This window comes from Amia ocellicauda, chromosome 6 (genome assembly GCF_036373705.1).
Source record: "Amia ocellicauda isolate fAmiCal2 chromosome 6, fAmiCal2.hap1, whole genome shotgun sequence".
Taxonomy (NCBI): Eukaryota; Metazoa; Chordata; class Actinopteri; order Amiiformes; family Amiidae; genus Amia; species Amia ocellicauda.
Genome location: NC_089855.1, coordinates 20596785 through 20618434, shown reverse-complemented (window position 1 = coordinate 20618434; position 21650 = coordinate 20596785). Strand labels below are relative to the sequence as shown.

The 21650-nt window shown below is 38.1% G+C and overlaps 2 protein-coding genes across 2 annotated transcripts; both read right to left on the bottom strand.

Moving 5' to 3' along the window:
* Positions 1-522: 522 nt before the first annotated feature.
* On the bottom strand, positions 523-5110 carry LOC136751205 (ras-related protein Rab-33B). The gene is made up of 2 exons (XM_066706626.1): positions 4824-5110; positions 523-2280 (listed from the first exon to the last, which is right to left on the bottom strand). The coding sequence occupies exons 1-2, from the start codon at positions 5079-5081 to the stop codon at positions 1837-1839; spliced, it is 702 nt and encodes a 233-aa protein (XP_066562723.1). The 5' UTR covers positions 5082-5110; the 3' UTR covers positions 523-1836.
* Positions 5111-6937: 1827 nt separating this feature from the next.
* LOC136751201 (N-alpha-acetyltransferase 16, NatA auxiliary subunit) lies at positions 6938-21639 on the bottom strand. Its single transcript, XM_066706619.1, has 20 exons — positions 21381-21639; positions 19743-19827; positions 19243-19347; positions 18460-18617; positions 17089-17223; positions 16183-16336; positions 15372-15491; positions 14736-14831; positions 13346-13452; positions 13113-13185; positions 12605-12774; positions 12204-12356; positions 11515-11643; positions 10709-10922; positions 10383-10576; positions 9625-9733; positions 9360-9458; positions 8901-9044; positions 8614-8711; positions 6938-8468 (listed from the first exon to the last, which is right to left on the bottom strand). Exons 1-20 carry the CDS (start codon positions 21432-21434, stop codon positions 8271-8273), a joined length of 2595 nt encoding a protein of 864 aa, XP_066562716.1. The 5' UTR covers positions 21435-21639; the 3' UTR covers positions 6938-8270.
* Positions 21640-21650: the final 11 nt, after the last annotated feature.

Genomic DNA, 21650 nt, shown 5'->3' with positions numbered 1-21650 from the left:
ATGACTATATTTCTTAGTCATCCGCCTGTTTGTAGCCATTCCAATCCCGTGTTTATTTAGCTCAAACTTATACAACCAAAAACCTTGTTATTTCAGAAGGATTTGTTTTCCAGACTCAGCCCCGTGAAAAAGAAGAAAAGAAAAGCAAGACTTTGCCAGCATTGCCAGCCCTCTGTATCTCTTCACGGAGAAGGGGTGGTGTTGTGACTGGGGAACCGGTTTCTTACCAGTTGTCTTCTCCCAGCTTTGTGATGCCCTGGCTCAGGCCCTTGTCCTGGCCCACCCTGACCCCCAGCAGCCCTTTCATCTTGGACATGGAAGCCAGCAACATGGGGCTCAGGGACTGAGCACAGGGTACTGAGGTGCCACCTGAACACAGATGCCCTCTCCCATCAGCCCTGTACACAGATAAAGGGTTCATGATGGTATTCATAACATGGATTATAACATGCTTTGGGCAGAGGCTTTAGATGAAAAGAAGTATGCACATCCAGAGCTCACCCCAGGGTGTTTTGTTAATCCTTGGTTATAGCAATTTAATATATTTGTATTACAGATACAGACAGACCGAATTCTTCACTCAAAATTAAGTATTTATTGAGGCAGGTACTTATCCCAGAGGTGCGTGTATTCTCCATGACAATAGATTAATCTGTTTCAGGTTCTACAGAGCGGCAAGATTATGTAATTTTAATGACATTTCTACAGAATCCCAATCGTGAATTTACTGGTTTGTATATCAGTAACAGTCACAATATATACATCATAGATAGTCAGTATTATTTTATAAAAAAATAAAAATGGAAGTGTGAATGTCTGACACAGCTTTTGCATACATGAAAAGGACATATTGCATGAGCTAGATAACACATATTTAGACTTTTCTCTTAATTAGTAATTTCTCTGTCATTAGGATACATGTTTTCATAAAGTGTGCATGGTAGGAAGTGTGTTTTGTAGTTTAAAGAAGCACTGTACAAGTGCTTCATTGAGGGACCTGATTCCTGCAGGTAATTTCAGATGTGTGTGCAATTACCATCGGCAAAAAATAAACATCCTCAAATGGAACACAACTGAAAAGACATACATACACGAGTATTTCAATAAATATTAAAGTGCATTTTTAAAACCATTGAGAAAAGTATATACAGGAAAAAAAAAAGTGATGCCATTTATAAATATGCTAAATGAATATGCAAAATTATGAAAATCATACAAAAACCTTAATACTGACAATCCAGACTAATTTTAGTCCATTTCCACATCTGTACAATTTTCTTGGCTGTTACACTAAACTAAATTCAATCGATTAAGACACTTCCGCTACAACTCTGAGACAAACACGTCTGTAAACAGGCTACCGAAATGGCAACCGCCACACACAAGCCCAATGATGCATGTCAAGCAGCTGCACTGTTAGGAGAGCGTCGATGTTGATAGTCTACTCCTGCACATTAGTCACCAGAGTTCCGGTAATGGCCAAATCCCATTGAGCCATCTGCTCTTGTGCACTTGTGATCTACATCATTTTATTTTAAATATTAGTTACTGGAAGGATTGGCATCTTCCAATGGCATTTATTAGGACAATCCGTAACCTATGTGGGTAAATCTGGGCTCCAAATACAGTGGCCAGGGAATATGCTGGGGAAAATCCCATATTAAAAAGCCCTGCCCACTTTATTTGCACCATTAATCCAGAACATATCCACACTGGGAATTAACAGTTTTTAAAGCAGAACAAAGACAAAGTTCGTCGGTGGGAGAATGATTGGGATGGATGTACCCACCCTTAGTGAAGATTCAATGCAGCAATTTCTCCCAGCACATCCAAAGCTCAACATAGACATGGATTTGGTTCATCCTGTCTCTCTGGGAGCTGGAGCATGCTACATTCAATGGGCTGCTTCAGTCTTAAAGGTTTGTGGTTTTTCAGCTTGTATGCAAGGGTCATAAAAATGGCGTCCACGTGCTCCTTCTCTTTGGGGTCCTTTGCCGAAGTCTCAAACAGGGGGAAGTTGTAACTGTCCGCAAGTCTCTGGGCCAGTGAAGTAGAGACCTGACACCTGTCCCTCAGATCGCACTTATTGCCAACTAATATTTGAGGCACGGACGGGGACACGGAATGTCTGCCGCACTCCTCGATCCATTCTGGCAGGTTCTCAAAGGTGGATAGCTTAGTGATGTCATAGACGAAGATGATTGCTTTCACGTTCCTGTAGTAGTGCTCCACCATGCTTTTCCGGAATCGCTCTTGACCTGCTGTGTCCCAGATTTGTAACTGAAAAGAAACAAACAGACAAGCATCAGTTAACAGTTTGATGTGATTTTAAAAGTCTGGAACCCCTGTAATATGTGGAAAAAATAAGAAAAAAGGCTTAAAGAACACAACAAATGGAAACAAGAATGGCTTTATTTGTTACAAGCGAGATACAATTGGTGACACTTGTTTACAACTGCTCAAATTTCTACTTAAGGGTTGCACTTTTGCGGAATGCTTTAGTTTGGTTTAGACACCTTTTATATGTCATCTAATAAAGTCCCTTTGAATGAAAGATAGAGGGGTTATCTTTATAATCAACTTTTTGTTTGTACAGCTTCTCTTTTCCATGTCACACCTGCAAAGTTCATGTCATCTTCCCATCTTTTATGTGATCGTCTTCTAGGACTTATTTCATGTCTTGAGGTCCACTCAATAGTTTCCTTTGTCCATCTTTGATCTGTTCTTCTTGCAATCTATCTGGCCCATTGATACTTTAAGATGTTAAATGAGGGAAATTATTTATAGGCCGCTAACTCAAATATTCCAAATGACACTTAGAACAGGGGATGTGCCAACTGACTGGAAGACAGCAAATGTCATACCAATCCACAAGAAAGAGACAAAACTGAGCCAGGAAATTACAGACCAATCAGTCTCACCTGCATCACCTGTAAAATGTTGGAAAAAATTATTAGACAGAAAATAGAGGAGCATCTTAATGAAAACCATATTCTTGGAGATAGTCAACATGGGTTTAGACGAGGCAGATCATGTCTTACTAATCTATTAGAGTTCTTTGAACATGCAACTGCAGCTGTGGATCATGTGAAAAAAGCCTTTGATAAGGTTCCACACCAGAGACTGATCCTTAGATTGGAAGCTGTAGGCAGTCAGGGTAATGTAAGTAGATGGATTATGAACTGGTTGATGTATAGGAAACAGAGGGTGTCGATTAGAGGAGTAGCTTCTAACTGGAGTGAGGTTGTTAGTGGAGTTCCACAGGGATCAGTACTAGGGCCTGTGCTTTTTCTAATCTATATTAATGATCTGGACTCTGGGATAGTTTACATACTTGTCAAATTTGCAGATGATACTAAAATAGGTGGCTCAGCAGATACAATCTTGGTAGCACAGGCTATTCAAAGGGACTTAGATAATATTCAGTTGTGGGTTGACACCTGGCAGATTAAATTCAATGTGGACAAGTGCAAGGTATTACATGCAGGTAACAAAAATGTCCAATATGATTACACTATGGGAGGAATAGAACTAGATGAAGTAACGCATGAGAAAGACCTAGGAGTCTATGTGGACTCCTCACTTTCTCCATCCAAACAATGTGGGGAAGCAATAAAAAAGGCAAACAGGATGTTAGGGTATATTGTCAAAAGTATAGAATTCAGAACAAGGGCAGTAATGTTCAGACTGTACAATGCACTAGTTAGAGCTCATCTGGATACTGTGGACAGTTCTGGGCTCCACACTTCAAGAAAGATATCGCTGCTCTAGAGGCAGTTCAGAGGAGAGCAACCAGACTTATTCCAGGTCTGAAGGGAAAGTCCTACTGAGAGACTGAGGAACTGAACCTTTTCACCCTGGAACAGAGGAGACTACGTGGGGACTTGATCCAAGTCTTCAAAATCATGAAAGGCATCGACCACATCAAACCAGAGGAGCTTTTCCAGATCAGCAGGGACACACGCACCCGGGGACACAGATGGAAATTGGGCTTCAAGGCATTCAAGACAGAAAACAGGAGACACTTCTTCAAACAGAGAGTCGTCACAATCTGGAACAAACTCCCCAGCGATGTGGTTGAAGCTGAAAGTTTGGGAACATTTAAAAATAGACTGGATAGGATCCTTGGATCACTTAGTTATTAATGGACACCAAACGAGCACGATGGGTCAAATGGCCTCCTCTCGATTGTAAACTTTCTTATGTTCTTATGTTCACCCTTTCAATTATGTCACATAGTTTCGTTTGTTCTGATCCATTTATTTTCTCTCTCTTCTTGTGATTCCAAGCATACATCTTTCCACGCTCTTTTGTGTTGTCCACAGTTTCTGTATCATTTTGCATGAAGAGACCAGGTTTCAGAGCCATAAGTGAGCACTGGTAGTATGCACTCATCATCATGCAAATGGGTAGATGTTGCCTCCAAATGCACCCCATCCCCTTTTTTTAATGTATTTTTTAAAATCTATTTCTTCAATAATATGTGTTGTCCAATGTAGGCATCACTGTTGTTGATTCTTTGAGTGTCTGTTCATCTACTTAAACTGCCTTAATATATATGAATTATAGCTTCAGACTTTTGAACAAAGTAGCATCAGAAAAAGGTTGGGGACCCCTGGTCTAGATAATCTGCCTACATACTTTTAAAATCCTTAAACCTCTAAATTCAACTATTTTATCACAGAATGAGAACAAATGTAAAACAGATCAGAATAATGTTACCCTCATTAAACTGAATTTACTAAAGATTATTGTCTGTATGGAAAACATGCACAGTGTTTGTATTTGTCAATCTGAAACCATATACGGACATAAAGTCTCACCTTGATGTTTTCTCCATCGATCTCTACGGTCCGCTCTCTGAAATCCACCCCTATTGTTGCTTCTGGGTTTTTAAGAAATTTCCCTCCGCAAAATCTGTAACTCAGGCAGGTCTTTCCGACATTGGAGTCGCCTATGACAATGATTTTAAAGATCCTCGTTTGCAGACAGTCATACTCGGGATGCAGCTCTTTCGTGTTACTCCTTCTGTGGTAAACTGCAGGAGGAGAGTAGACATTTTTGTTTTCATTATTAGCCATTGCTGAGGGGTATGAGACACCGGCTTGGTTTTGGGGATGGAACCGCACAACAGCCCCGCGTTTTGATTGGTCGGCATCTGTCGGAGGTAGATGATGTTGGGAGTCTCTTGGGAGGTGAAAATGCATCCCGTTGAGGACCAGCTGAAGTCCAGAAACAGAGCCCTTGCCCTCAGCACCACCCATGTTCACTTATGAAGAAGTGATGCAAATGATGAATGGAGCTAAGAAACAGGACAGACCCCTGCCACAGGTCGGGTTGTAAGAAGAGGGCATTTGCAAACACACTTATGGGTCCAGTTGTGGGACATGATAGTAGATACTGTAGCCTCCATCTCATGAACTAACCTGCCTCATTCCATTCCCATTGAATATGTGATTATAGATTATTGATTATTTATGTATGCAACACAAGTAAAGGAACAACCCTAGGCAATGATGTGCTAGGTTAGTTACGGGCTATAATACATTGTTAAAAGATAAGATGTAATGAAAGAGGGAAAGTAACTTTGCTGGCTTCAGGTGCGAAACAGTCTACTACCAGTGTTAGCCATGTAAACTGTATAATTGGGAATGGCCTGATAACGAGTGGGGTCAGTGCCTGGGGTGTGGGCATTGCACAACAAGAGTGTGGAGAATTAAACCATGAAATGGTTCCTGTACCAGGGACATCAGGAACCCCACAGATACAAGATTCTCTCTAACCAGAAGCAGTGCAGGTGGTTACAGAAATATTTCTTGCTATACAAACAATCGCTACAGTTGAACTCACCTTTGCTGAGGTGCCACAGACTTTATTTTACTAACTATATTTTGTCTCTGCAGAATCCAAGGACAGCGGCAGTACTAACTATTCTCGTTGAAGGTAATAAAGGATGGAGACTCTGGGCCCCTTTGCAGAAAAATGACAACAGTGGGACAATTGGTTCTTTAAATAATTACATAAATAAATAAATATTCAGACAACCAAACAATGACACAGGGTGGGACTGGAGGTACCAAATACTTATGTAATAACATCATGTCATGTATTCACCCCACACTTCCCCAGATCACTTCCAGAGGTCATAGTCACCCGATTTCTAGTTACTTTTCTTCCTGGTTTTCAACTCTGCTTTGCTTTCTTAATTCAAGTTAATTAGTCATTATCACATACACCTGTTCTCCATAGCCCACACCCTTTGTGGCTGTGTATCTAAACCCTTCTTCCACAAGTTCAATGCTAAGTCTTGCTTGGTCTCCCTTGTGTGCTTTTGTCATTTTCAATCTGCTTTATATTTCACCCTGTGCTTGGGTCTTAGACCCTTTCACTTCAAAGGGCTTCTGTCTACGACCTTGACTCCTACAACTGACAATACAGACAATTTTAAATATTCCAAATTTAATGTACAAAATATTAAGGAGAATACTAATATTAACCTACTAATACTGACTATCTAGAATCATACTTACTGCAATAATATTTGACACTGATGGATATGGGACCGGTGCACAAATGAGAAATGGGAATTGGTGTGTGGCAACCTCTGCTGAAAGCATGACAGTTAGGGTTGAGGGTGGAAACATGCTAAATTATTTTGAAAGTGTTTTACACCAGAGAGGATTATACAAATTGGCCATCTAACAATCCCCCTACCCCCAACATGAATTCACCTTATGCCTTCCCAACCAATATACCGATCAAAACTACATATGTATAGATTTGTCTGTATTTCTGCCATTTCTTTAAGAGTTGTTTTATCGCTTCATGAGTGATGGGTCTCTCTTCCCTTGCACGCATTGAATAAAATATCCTTTTAACTACTAGATTAGTTAGCTGGATATATACAGATTACTGATTAACACAATAAAACAAAATGTTGTGTTTGAGTACAAAATAATTTATTACAGCATTACATAAAATGGCAAAATTGTACATGGATTTTTTTTGTTTTTATTCCAGAACTCCAAACACATTTTGGGGGACAGCGAAATTAAGGGGGGAAAAGTGTTTTGTTAAATGCCACACCTCCCAGCCCCCACACTCCAGAAATAACCAACATTATTCACAAGCACTTCTATCCAATAAAACCAATTCAACAAACTGATCTTAACATGTAATTGCCTAGGAACTATTCAGACAAAAGTTGGAAATAACCACAATTTCTCACAGAGGACAGCAAACATGAACACATCTCTTGATAAAGACAACCATCGAGCAAGTTAAATGCATTTTTAAGAAGAATAACCTTGATAGACTTCTCCCCCAAAACAGTTCAAATGTTTTCTTTTTAATACAAATTTGAACAAAAGGTTGCATGTTTGTATTGGAGTTTAAAAAGTAATCAAAATCTCTTGCAGCCCTGAGAAGGGTTTCAAATAGAACATGCTCAAGTACTTCTGCATTGGATTTTTGCCAATGTTAGGGAAAATACATTTTTTAAAACTCATGTTAACAGTGCAAAAGGCTAGATTATAAGACCACAAAAAACAGTGCATTGTATTCCATTTTATTTTACATTAAAACTGCAGCATCTCTTAACCGTCTTCACACTTAAGGCTAATTTGTTTGTCTTTACACCAATATATGCATGGAGGTTTCTAAAATCTAAACAGTAAAGATAAAAACATGTGCAAAGTTGTCAGTCACAGAAGATCTGCTGCAGTTTTAAGACAATGTTATTTGACAAACATTCGTCTCACATCTTGCATTCACCAATATTTTCTTTATTTTTTTTCCCCGAAGGGCTTCAAGCAATCTCATGCACATTAGCCGAAGCTAACACTCTTTTAAAATGGTAGAAAATAAGCTTTGGGGTTGAAAATTTTGATTAAAAAGTATGATGGATTTAAATAAAGCTCTGCTCATCTCACACAAGAAACTGTGTGTTTATACACTTTTAAGCATTTTCTTAAAGTTACATACCTTTTGTATTCACTTTTAACAGAAACTTTATGGCAATGGTCAGAAAAGTAACAAATAAAACCTTTTTCTTTCCGAGTATAGGGGGAGGGAAAATAAATGTATTGGCAGCACTCTTAAAATTAAATTAAAAAAATCTTTGAAATCTTCAACAAATAAAGCTATGTAAAAGTGTTACATCCAGGCAGATACTGTAATTGATTCTGCTACGTCTTTGAAAAGTAAACCTCATCTACGTCCAGTGCTTGCAGTTCAGTGATGCACAAGGTCACATGATGTTCCTGTGGGGGTCAGATTTCATTGGACAGCACGTCGTGATTAATAGTAGCATTGTTCATGGCGGGGCTCTTGTCATCCTCATTAGCCATCGGCATGAAGGCGGTGGCCAGTGGGAAGAGCTTGTGGCACGCTGTACGATAGTCCTCTGCCTGCAACTGTAAACTCCCAAAACTCCCATCTAATAGGGCTTCCAAGACCTTGGTGCACGTCTGAGTGAAGAATCAAAATGATGTATGAATGAGCATGTTAATGAAATTACATGCAAGTCCACTCGGCTACATATCATCGATTACACGCTGCCATTTTACACGCGTTACATTATTAGTCGAACCCATAGAGCGATAATGATATTACCTTTACATTTCTGTCGGACATGGTTTCATCCAGTTGTGTGGCTATGGAGATGGCTTTCTCTTGCCTTGAGTTATCCAGGAAATACATCATTTTGGCACCTATAGTAGTTTTAGAAAGGAGAAGTTTGGTCAAAATGTGACATGATAAACAACCTCCACAGACCAAATATTAACATTTTAACCATTATCAATTTGAGTACAGGAAAAACTTAACAAAAATCTGCAGAGAAGAACCACTAAAGTGTTGTCTCACAGTAATGTATGGAAATCAGAGCAGCCGATTCCTACCTGACAGAAGGTGCTCAACAGAGTTGGACTTCTTCTTGAGAAATTCTTCATTGAAGCTCTCATAATTCTTCTTAGCAAAGATTTTCTTCATCTCTTGAGTCAAGACTTTGTTAATGGTTTCATGAAGGTTACTATGATCTGATACTGCAAAAAACAACAATCATTACAATTCATGCATGAGGTGACAAAATACAGCAATCTGCACTGTCACCTGAGCACTGATGCTTTCAGCAAGTTAGATTGAGGATAATTTTTTTACTCAGGTGACTGGTGCAATGTGGGTTGGCCTGCTCAAGTGCTGACGAGTGACAGCAAAACCTTCCAAAAAAGAACCACTGTATGGTTCCCTAAACCAATATTCTAGTCTTAAATATGACATGCACACTAATACAATGCCACTATTTCTCTCAATAATAATGCTGACTATATAGTTTCTTGTTTTTCTAATGAAGAACTTACCAGCTTTAGAGAATCTAATCAAACATTCATGCAGCCATGGGTTGTCAGCATCAATGGCATGGGCTCGTTTAACGGACTGGAGCATTAAGAGGAACTTTCCTTAGGAGCAACAAAAACAGAAAATGTAGATATACAGTATGAAGAGGTAAAATGCATCTCTCTCTTCAAGCTCTCAAAATTGCAGTATGTTGATCTTGTCAGTCTTCTGGTTCCTTATCTTTCTTAAAACAATCACTTGGAAATGTCTGTACAACGACAACCTTACCTTTTCTAAAATAGATTTCAAATGCTAGAAGGTGCGTATCTATACAGTCTGCCACAAGGTTTTTGAGGGGAGTCAGGAACTTGACAGCCTCTTCTAATGGGTTTTCAATCTGCATTGACAGAGAAAACAGAGTTAACACGTTACAAAACACCACTTGTACCAATAGGTTCATACGGATGCAGGTTGCTGCTGAAAAATAGTGAATAAAACATGTACAACTGCAGGAAGGAGGTTTAAAAATAACATGCATAGTTCAGATGATGCCCTAGTGAATGGAAGTACCAATCTACAAGTGTTTTTTTTTTTTTTCATAAATCAGCTTAAAAAGTCGCTTCAATTTTGAGGGCCCTCGAAAGTCTGTCCAATATTGAACGTGCTTGCAGGAGCCCGTCTGGAAACAGACAACCTCTCTGGATACCTTTTACAATTGCTGTATATTTCTTATATTTAAATTCTGTCTATTCTCCTTAAATATTCGATTTCAAAATATGATTAAATACAACACATCAGCCACCTGCAATGCAAACAGTTAAGATAATTGTAAAAACTAAAAAAGTTATAATTATATAATGCTACTAAGCATAACGATTTAAAATGCTAAAGAATATCTTCAGCTCAGCTCATCTCTTGAACAGTTTTAATGCGATACAGCAGTTAATAATAGATTAACCATTAAATATTGATCTGTCTATTTTCATAAATGTTTCTTATGGGTTTGAAGATGCATGGAAATGGCTCATCACTCCCTCAGCTCCTACCCGTTCAAGTTTCTCTGGTACAAGTTCCTCTTTTGGGCCACTGGTCTCCTCCTCTTCCTCATCCCTCCTCTTCTTCTGGTTCTTCTGCTGCCTCTCTCGCTCTGCATGCCGCCTCTCCTCCTCCAGCTTAGCTTTCTTCTGTGCTCGCCGCTGCTTGCTCAGCATCTTCTTCAGCTCCTTGGCAGACAGGTTCTCTGTTGATCCCCAAAGGCACAGGCAAGCATTAGGGCAGACAGGTCAGCCATATGTCCAAAAGGCTTTTGCAGGTATAACACTTATGCGGTGCAGAACACAGGTGGTAAAGCTATCGATGGAGAAGAACTCACCCGAGTTGACTTCCTGTTCCTGGCTTTCATTTGTTAGAGGATTATCGTGGAGCTTCAAGTAGATTTCGATGGCACACCGTGCTGCTTTGAAGTAAAAGGAGTGTCTTCTGAGGACATCCTCCAGTTTGAGCAGGTCCACATAGGCACGCAGAGTCATCTTCCTCATGCAGTAGGTATGGAAATCAAACTGGTCATCTGTGATCTCAAAAAAATGCTATAAGCAAAAGAAAATCTATAAGGGTCAATGCCTATTTATTACTTTCACAAACGCTCCTTCACATGTCAAACACCAGTCACTACCTGAGTAACAGTACTGTCATGGACTGCCTCCTCATGTGGAAATCTGAATATCCAATATACATGTAATATAAATATGTATTATAAAGTATTATGAATATATACAGCTCTGGAAGAAATTAAGAGACCACTGCAAAATTATCAGTTTCTCTGGTTTTACTATTTATAGGTTTGTGTTTGGGTAAAATGAACATTGCTTTATTCTATAAACTACTGACGACATTTCTCCCAAATTCCAAATAAAAATATGAATGCAATGGAATGGCTGCCATACATGTAGAGATGCTGATTTAAGAAAAATTTGCAGTGGTCTCAATTTTTTCCAGAGCTGTATATATTTATAAATGTATATCTTCACTAAAAATACTTTATTTTATATAGGTATTTGTGCTGTAAATTAAGCCTTTATTAAGCCTAATTTTGAATTAACATACAATAAAGGAAGCACAGTCTTGACCACCAACCTGAAGTGATTAAATCGTTTTCTTGCATCAATTTCGTTTACTTACCCGTTCTATTTCATGACATTTCTTCAGAGCATCGCCATATTTTCCAAGACTCTGGTAAGAAGTGGCACATTCTGTCTGGAACCACATACACTGCATTTCATTGAGGTTGTCCATGGACGATGTGCCTTCCTACAAATGTAAAACAAAATGTAATCCCCTTTCAATTTGTCATATTTGTGGTTGAAAATAAAAAAATGTAATGTAAAAAACTATCACGGGAAAGAAAAGTAACCAAAAACATACACACACAAAGCAAAAAACTAGTGCACTTGTACTTGCAAACTGTACATGTTTTGACAGACATCTCAATTATCTTGTCTAAGATATCCTGTCTTTCTCAGAGGGATACCACAACACATTAGAATTGCACAATTGCAGTAAACAGTTGCTATTAAGAAGAGGACTTGTCCATATAAAAAAAAAAAAAAAATGAATACAATAAGAATACCAAGAGGGAATAGTATAAAACACACTTTTATTCAGCATCCTGTCCTGCCCAAACCATAAAATCTCCAATCTCTCAGGTCTACATGTCTTCAACCTGAGACGATATTAACAGACTAATTAAGGTGAAAAGGAGTTTAACTGTGGCAGGGAGAGCTCTGTTGGAAGGTAAATCAATAAACCCTGCAGCTATACAAGATCAGTGTTGGGGACTGCTGCTTTAAAACCTAAATGTTATCTCTCACCCTGGTGAACTTAGAGCACATCTCCTCGGCCTCCTTAATCATGCCAGCTCTCAGCATGTATTTTGCACACTTTGAATTGATGAAACGGTCAGCTGTATCAAGGGACTGCGCTTCATCCATCCACTTTGCGGCTTCCTTTAGGTTGCCTGCATGCTATTAAATAAAGGTTTGGAACAGTTACTTTTCATCATGTTCAACACTAACCAAGATCTTGGAAAGTAAACAAACTGTCATTCTAAATAAATGTAAAAACAAAAAAACCCTCTCTATTAAGACCTGTTACTAGTTTCATGCACGTGACTCAAGTTATTCAATTTCCTTCAACATATGATGATCAAATGAACATTTATTAACTATGCTATGACATAATTCTAAATACTCAAGAAAAACAGTTTGCTCACCTTATAGATTTTTGCCTTTACATAGAACAGTTCTATAAGAGTGGGGGTGCTTTCGATTGCAGCATTGATGTATTCCAGAGCCAAAGCCCTCTTGCCCAGTTTGTCAAAATGCTGTGCCAGGAAATATCGAACCCAAAGCAGTGTTGTTGGAGGCTCCTTTTCACCACTTTCTTTAAAAGTAAAAAACAAACAGTAGAATATTAACTAATAAATAACTTCACACTACCATGGTTTCCATATTTCTACCTTCAAAAGACAAATTGGTTTCATTGGATGGGTTCTCATATCTTGCATATGGCTTATACCATTTTCCTGGACTTTCCTGACAGGTGTATACTGTTCCACTTGCACCAATTTTATTTTTGGTTTCTTTTTCATTGTTATAGCATATCATTCTATGACACTTTGACACCCCAAATGCCATCAATAAACAGGCAAAAGGAAAATACACACAAGGTAACAGTCATATTTTACAAAATAATGAATACTACAAATAAATATCACTTACCATTAGGACTGAACAAATCACATGTCTTCAGAGAAGATTCATACCCAGTAACTAGTTCTTGTATTACAGCCACCTATTTAATGCAAAAGAAGGAAATATATTCAATACAAAAGACCTACATAAGTTCATGTCTGATTCTAAAATCAGTCACATATTTTTCTGGTATTTTACATTTAATTTCAAAACAACTATGCTTTTTAAACGATTGCTTATTGTATGAAATCACATCTTACCTTTTCCTGGTTGCTGTATAATGATTTCAATGTTGTGAACAAGGGAGGACAGCCTTTGCTGAAATTTACTCTTAAAAATTTGCCAATTTTTTCTCTGAATTTTTGTCCTGAAAGCAAAAAGAAGAAACGATTAGTAAGTTTTATAGTATTATACAACAATTAAGATTATACTGGGAAGAGGCAGTTACTTTGGACTGAAGGAAAGTAACATAGTACGATGTTTACACACACCTGAGCAATGTCATTTTCTTTAAATATTTGACTAAATACAACATGTTCCGAGAAGCAACACCTTTATACAGAAAGAGGGAAAAGAGTATATATAAGGAATAAAAATAATTATAAAGTGAGGAATGACGTGGTGGATATGCATGCAGTTCAAGTAATGTTGGGCATTTCTGGTTTTGGAGTCTGTGTCATACACCGCACTAAATGCGAACAGCTGACGCAACTCAGGGGGGTTTAGAGGCATGACTTTTTTTCGTAAATGCAGGGGGTCGCCTGTATTATTCTCACCTGCAAGATGCAGGCATTGCAGATCGTAAACTACAAACAGGTACTTCATGAAGACTTACAGTAGGGCTGGGCGGTATACCGTAAAAAACGATATACCGGTATTCATTTACGGACCAGTTTGGACTTCTACTATACCTTCATACCAGTATTTTAAAGTTTTCTATGCAAAATTGAATACTTTACTAATTACCGTGTCATTCAGTCACAGCATTCAGCTACCAATAAACTTGATCGTGTTCACATATCCCACTACTTGCTGCGTGGCTGCTTGAGACTGCGCTGTTTGACATGAGACACATCTGATCAAAGAACACCGACAGTGTTCGTGTAATGCAAATTTCCGCAGGTCTGTGCAGATCTGCACGGCTCCACCAATGGGATCGGTGTCACGCAGAAACAGTGCAAGAACGCGCGTCTCTGAATCTCTGCGCTACTGCACTTCTCAGCGCGACCCTTATCCTGGAATGAATGCGCCTCAGCCAAATATAAAAAAATAAATGCCATGTGTATTGCGTGTTGACATAAACAAACAAACGTGATCAATGCACAATGAGTGAAGACGAGATGGAGGAGAGGAGTGCGGGTGAAACTTCACCGCAAAGTGACCCCAGTGAATCTGTCCCGAATAAAGGTGTGTTGTTGACAATGTGGACATGATTTGGTTTCAAGACAACAGACACAGAACAGGGACACATAACTGAATGTCAGTTGTGTCCTTTTATTTTTGCTTTACGAACAGTATATTAAAAAATACCGTCATACCGTCAAAAATTTGAAAAATACCGTGATACTGTATTTTGGCCATACCGCCCAGCCCTAACTTACAGCTGGTGTTGTGGAAAACACTTCTGCTACAAATGTGTGCGATTTGTACCTGAAAGAAAGTTCAGTGGCAGCCTCTTTGGAGAGACAGCTCTGGGATTTATGTTTCCTACTTCTACATAAATCTGCAGCCTCTTCTCCACAGTGCCTTTTTCAAGAAAAGAAGGAGAAAAATAAACACACTCTCTCCAGCAATGTCAGTAGAGCTTTTAATGTATATTTCTTGGTATAACATAAAAAAGGACAGTTTATATAAGATTAATTTGCATCACATTGATCAATTTATGGTATTACTCTTTACTGCCCCCGATGTCATTCTGTATTGCTTTATGATATTAGGCCACTTCTAGTAATGTGCCTGCAATATGTTATATAGAGTAGGCTAAGTTCTCAATACTTATGTGAACTGTTACACTACAAAGTAAACTACATTCCTTAAGTAGTAATAATAACCACTTCCAATTGATGCACATTACTTCAGGTAAGTAAACATGTTGTTGTAAACCAATTAGAAGTGCATCTAGTATAATGAACAAGTCAAACCAAACGAGAATAAAAGCAGCTCATAGAATAGCTAGGAAAATATGTGCTGTACAGCAATACAAAAAATCTTCAATAATTAAAGGTATGTTACCATACTAAATCCAATAATCGCATCAGTGAAGACAGCCATCAAGGTATTACTTACTTGGCTGGAGAGCTTTTTCCAGGCCTTCATAGTAAGACCAGTTTTCTGCATTACGATCGATGAGAACCCGGTATACACTAGCAGCCTCCTCTAGCCTTCCCAGTTTTAACAGCATTTCACCTATTGAAAAGGAAATTAATCCAAACATGATATGTTATTAAGCTACTATCTATCAGGAATCCATTTTATACTGTCACCATTTACTATTAAAATGCAAGTTGAAAGAGGTATAATATGTTCGTATTTAATGAGAGAACGATCTCTGCTGTGTAAGTAGTTTAATGTCATTCACACTATAGTGCACAGCAATCTTTCTGTTCATGTACCAGCCCAGTTCTAGATGTAATACTGCAGCTAGAAATTATGTCTAACATAGCATGCAAAGGTTCTAGCTTTGGAGTTAATATAATGCAAGCCATATCCAATGAGGTAGGAAATTATACGCACAAGGAATTCAGTTAAGCCCTGCTAGGCCACATACATTTTTTTACTACAATGACAAGGATATCAACAGGGAGGAATACATATCAGAAAATGTTTGGTTTTTAGTTTATTTATTGATTAATTACCAACAACTACACAAATAACTATAAATGATTAATATAAAATGGTAAAACAATGTGTATAAAACAAATTGAGGAGTAATGAAAGACATCATAGTGAACAATGAAGGAATGAATGTAAGCATATTTCCTCATCAGTTCCTCAACCCCTCTCTTTAGGTTGTCTTGCAAGAGCTCAAGACCCTTCAATGAAAGGGAGTAATTAATCACACAACCTGACATAAACGGCTAATTCAGAAAACATTTACCTTTTATTTCTTCTACCTTAAGTTGATCGCATATTTGCTTCTCATATGCTTCTATGTGTTCTAAAGACTCCTGGAACAAATTGCCCTCTCTCATGACGTCATTCTGGAAGAGTAGCAACTCACTGTACTCATAATCAATTTTATTGGGAGGAACCTGTGAGCAAAATTAAGTATTTTAGTCATATAATCTCACATGCCACTTCACAACAAAGTTAAGACAGATGGTCGGCTTACCTTACACTCCAAAACAGCCCCAAGAACTTTATTAGCTTAAATAGCTTTACTTCAAATAACAAAAGTAATACAACATGGAGCTAAGTCACACAACTGAATTACAACATCTCAGCTTTCTCAAGCTGATATTGTATATAGTATTTGGATCATTAACCTCAAGCTAATAAAAGCTATACCCATTCTTACATTTTCAGTATAATGAACCCATCCTCAAAGCCATTAAGATTCTTTGCGTTAACCCTACACTTTCTCCTTTAAGATCCTCTTTAAATTCTTAACTAAAACGGAGTAACACACGTCTGAGAGTTAATACCCTGTTACCACGACAATTATTGTTACACTCAGCCGTACGACCAGCACCCGTTATCTATGGTGACCTGTTAAGAAAGGCAGAGTCAGTCTGGTACATTTTGTATTTAAGAATTGCTGCTTTATGGGGTTATGAAAAATGTGATTCAATCTCATTCTGAAAAGGATTTTGTCAAATGTTTTCCTTCAATGTCTGTAGCAGCTATGAATACTTAAACCCATGTTTTGGGAAGAAAATAAATACTTTCTAGCCTGATAGAATCTGCTTTAAAAAAAAAAAATATATATATATATCTATATATATATATATATATATATATATATAGATATATATAGATATATATATAGATATATAATTCTCACCTGCTGAGTTTTTCTGAATTCTTCCAGCAATCTTAAGGCCGTGTCATAGTCCTTAAGTAAATGGTAAGCGATGGCATAGCCAATCCACGAAGCCCGCTGTGTTGGTCTTAACTGCAGCAGCTGGTACCTGGTTTCCTAGTTACAGAGAAAAGACAAGAACAATATTGGATTTTCTTACAGCACATACAAGACATCCTATTACATATATATGATATGTAATTATACAGACACCCATGTAGTGCCTTGACACTTTGCCCTTCTCTCCCTGCCAAGTATGATCTTGAATTCAGAGAGACAGAGATAGAAATGTCTGGAGTATGGACTAGGTTTTGTGTGGGATTTCCCTGAAGGTTCACACCCTGTCCTGCTGTGCCTGGCCCCAGAATGAATAAGCATGGAGATTGAATTACCCTGTCCCCCCAGTAGAGGGCAGTCCCTCCAGGTCAGGGCTGAGACTCACACAGTCCCTGGAGCCGTGTGAGGAAGGCTGACTGCGCTTGCTGTGCTGTACCTGGCCCGTGGCTAGACTGCTTCAATCTCCACTGCTGCTAATTCTTCACCTTTACCAAGAGCTAAAAATTCATAGAGAATAAATAAACGGTTTATGAAATTTCAATGTCAATTTGGATAATCCGATGTGTTGTTTTTTTTCTCCTCTTTTCAAAAGCTAACCACCAGAGGCATATCAATTATTTTTGGGGAAAAAGGAGAATTACAATTTACTTGGATTCTATATAATTTAGGGCATTGAGAGCACTATTTATAGTTATTTCATACTGTACTATCTTTGTTCTTAATCCTTCTCTTCTTGCTCTTCCCCATTTGAACAACTTCACATGGTACAATGGGCAACAGACCCCCCACCATGAAATGCTTGAGTCTTGTCAATCTAGAAATGTGCCTTCTTATGGTCATAGTTTATTATGACCAAACTGGGACTTTAAAATAGTGTGCATTTCATAAACAGTAACCTGTATAACATGCCTTAACTTAAAATAGAGTTACACCTTTCATTCCACAGTCAAGTGATGTTAACAGCTGGTTTTTAAACCAATAGTAGTTGATAATTTCACAGGGACGGTAGTGTTAAAACTCAGACAACAACGTGTGTACAGAACAGTAAGCAGTGATTCCATCATCTGCAATAAACTCCGGCACAGTTAAACGATCCAATCTACCAGACAAACCTAACTCTGATCATTCTCCGAGGGATTTGCAGCATTACATGCGCTTTTTGCTGTGACCATGACTACTATTGGGTATGAAAACGAAAATAATGACAAGTAAAGAAAAGCTCTAAACCTTTTGAAAAAGTTAGTTACAGATTATCTTTTGAAGTCCTACAAGCACCCTATTGTAAAGGTCTCTTACCCTGTACCCTTCCAGGTCTCGCATCTGTATCTGCAGCAGGGACAGGTCTCTGAGGATCTGCAGGTTGTCTTTATCCAGCTTGAGTGCGTTGCGATAGCACTTAATGGCCTCATCGTACTTCTTGTCAGATCTTTGCAGGAGTCCATAGACATGCCAGCCTTACACATTGTCAGTTAAGGAACATGACAGACGGCACACACTTATCACTTAACTCGGTGGCTGTATTAAATATCCGGCCAGTTGAGAAACAGTATCGTGCTTGGTGACGTGATCGTGAACATCACGATGTCAGAAGCTGCAACGTTGAGTCTTTATAAATACAAACATAAAATGGGCATGGACTGTAAATAAGCAAGATGTTCATATCGACATTCAGCACAAAAACAAGACTATACAACTATCAGAATGTGTTAAAGATAGGGATAGAAAGCAGGTCACAATCAATGTTCACATAATAAAAAATAAGTGAAGCTTGTAGGATAGGTTTTACAGATGTTAGCCCTCTTAAATAGCGATTGTCAACCATACCTATTTTAGTTGTTTTAATCACAATGGCTTATATTAAATTGATTAAAAATACACATGATATTTTGTTTTGAAAAATGGTTCTAAAACTCACAATTATTTTCATTATATATGAACTTAAAAGGGAATAAGTGAATTATGGTATTTAACAAAACAAGAAAAGGATCATTCATAAGGAGAATCCAGATAAAGATAACACACCAATAACCGCTCGACTACTTTCACTATGCACAAATAAACAGGCACTGCAAAAGATACAGACATGGCTTTTTAAATCATTACGTAGTCCTCTCCTGACAAACTCATACGCCTCATCTTTCTTTCCTAAGCAATTGAGAGTGAGCCCCTTCATTGCCAGAGTCTCTGCAAAACAAAAACACATATTAGAGGGGAGGATACTGGTGTCAAGAAAAGGTCCTAATTCGGAATGATTCTGGAAACAAATTCAATGTAAATAAATAGAAACCTGTAGATCATAATTGTTGTGCCTCTCTCACTCAGTGTTTTTGTCATGAATAAAGCTTCTGACTTTTGACAATTCACTTTTGTAGGAGGAAATATAGCTATTATAAGATATGATTATTAGGTTCAATATTACAGATAGGATGAGGGGGGAAAACATATCCCACATTAACCACTGAGCCACATTTGTCTTTTTTTTCAATATGTATCTTTATAAAAAAAAGATATGTGGAGCATATGAGCCATAACAAATTGAGCACATTAATATCCCTTTCATCTTCTTCCAAACAACATACCTCCATGCTCAGCAAATTTTGGATTGACAAGAATCATCTTGCAAAACTTCAGTCCATTTTTGTACTGCTTTTGTTCGTAACATTTCTATGGAGACAACAAGAACAAAATCAAGAACGGTGAGCAATTAGTGGGATTTTTGTAATTGTTTTTAAGAAGAAGAAGAAAAAAAAAGCAGACAATTATGGTTTGCCTTGGAAGTGGAAGATCAATACTAATAAGAATAATAATATGAAATTCTCAGTTAATCTGTCCTTGGATGTGACAGCAACAGCTCTTAGCTAATATTTCATTGAACATTTTGACAGCAGAGACTGTGTGAATGCAACAAATAATTTAGTAGTAATTGTGGGATACTTATCCAAGCATTAGTAACCAATTGCCAAAGGGCATACTGTTATTTTCCAATTACAGCATAGCGTACACAAACATTGACAGACACTAAAACACAGTGGATTCATACATTTAAATGTCAAACAATTACAGACGCATAGAAGACCTAACAAATATAGAGAAATGATCGAAACATTGTTTTAAAACAAATAAGGAAATGAATTATCTATTTCTAAATTTCTTTCTATTTGTTGTGTACTGCATCTACCCTCAAATAACTCATCTATATCCCTTAATCTGAATGAATTCCTAAGGTTTTACAGCTTTTGTCGGAGATACTAGGAGGAGAACTTGTGACACAAAATAGTAACTTCATCTAGGGGCCAAGATTTATTTATAGAACCTGCTCTTCAGAAAGCAGTTAGGCACAAGCCATAGACTAACTTTACATACAGCTAGGGTAACAAAGTACTGCTATAAATTAAACATCCCAGTGACTGTGGTAAAATAAAGAAATAAACACAATTTGGTTATTGAACACATCTTCACAAATATAAGCCTATTTGATCATGACTGGTCTGTAGATTATTTTAAAATATGTACATACATATTCAACCACAGCTGGATAATGCAGGAATGGTACAAAACGACATAACTCTAATCCCTAGTTGAACTTAAATAATGGAGCATGTCTGAACAACAGCACACAAGTCGGACCCCCTCTACAGGAGCAAGTGCTCATGGTACAGACATGAGGAGAGCACGCCTTGTGTCCTGTCGTACAAATGGACACACACATAACTAATTACGAATGAGGATTTTCTATTTGTGTCGCGTTTTAACAATATTTTAGAACCTCATCTACAATCCACGTTCGAGAACCTGGGCGGTTATTTTGTTTCCAACTCGACAACAGCACAGTGTCATATCCTAGACACCAGTCACTAGCATGTACACGCAACATATTGTGGATATAAATACACATGTCCCGACAGTCCTTTCCACGCATTTTACAGCGCCGTTTCGGCCTTAATTCAAGGATCTGCCGATTTGTTTGTTTGTTTGTTTCACTGGGCTATTCAACTTCAAACAGACACCGCAGCTCAGTACAAACTTCCGACTGCAACCATAATTCACCCACCTCACCAGTTTAAAACAACTTTCCATATCATTCTCAACAAAGACACACAAGAAACGCCTCGTCTCTACCCATATGGGACTGGCTGTTCATGTCCAAGTTATTCTCTATTTCACTCTGTCCTTTAGCTGGATTTCTGACTTCTTCACAGTCTGTATTGCAAACTTACCAGGATCCTCTTAAAGAGGTTACTCTCTTTGGGTGGCAAGGGGACAGCCGGCATGGCACCAGGGAATTCAATCGCACAATGGGTCAAAACTGGAACAATGCTATTAACTTTAACTCCTTATCGACACAACTAATTCATTCACCTCCCTCTATTTTTTTTCGCATCTGCACAGACGTTTGTCTCAGCTCACCAAGATGGCAGCCGAGGGCACACTATTGAGTTTGCGCAAGTCTCTTCCTTAAAGGGAAATGTAACCAACGAGCACCAGCG

Coding starts and splice junctions, on each gene's coding strand:
- LOC136751201 (XM_066706619.1), bottom strand. CDS start 21,434: ATGCCGGCTGTCCCCTTGCCACCCAAAGAGAGTAACCTCTTTAAGAGG. Junction 14,832..15,371: donor GGAAAAAGCTCTCCAGCCAA/GTAAGTAATACC, acceptor TTCTTGAAAAAG/GCACTGTGGAGAAGAGGCTG. Junction 13,453..14,735: donor GCCACTGAACTTTCTTTCAG/GTACAAATCGCA, acceptor TTTTGCTTTCAG/GACAAAAATTCAGAGAAAAA.
- LOC136751205 (XM_066706626.1), bottom strand. CDS start 5,081: ATGGCTAATAATGAAAACAAAAATGTCTACTCTCCTCCTGCAGTTTAC. Junction 2,281..4,823: donor TCGATGGAGAAAACATCAAG/GTGAGACTTTAT, acceptor GTTTCTTTTCAG/TTACAAATCTGGGACACAGC.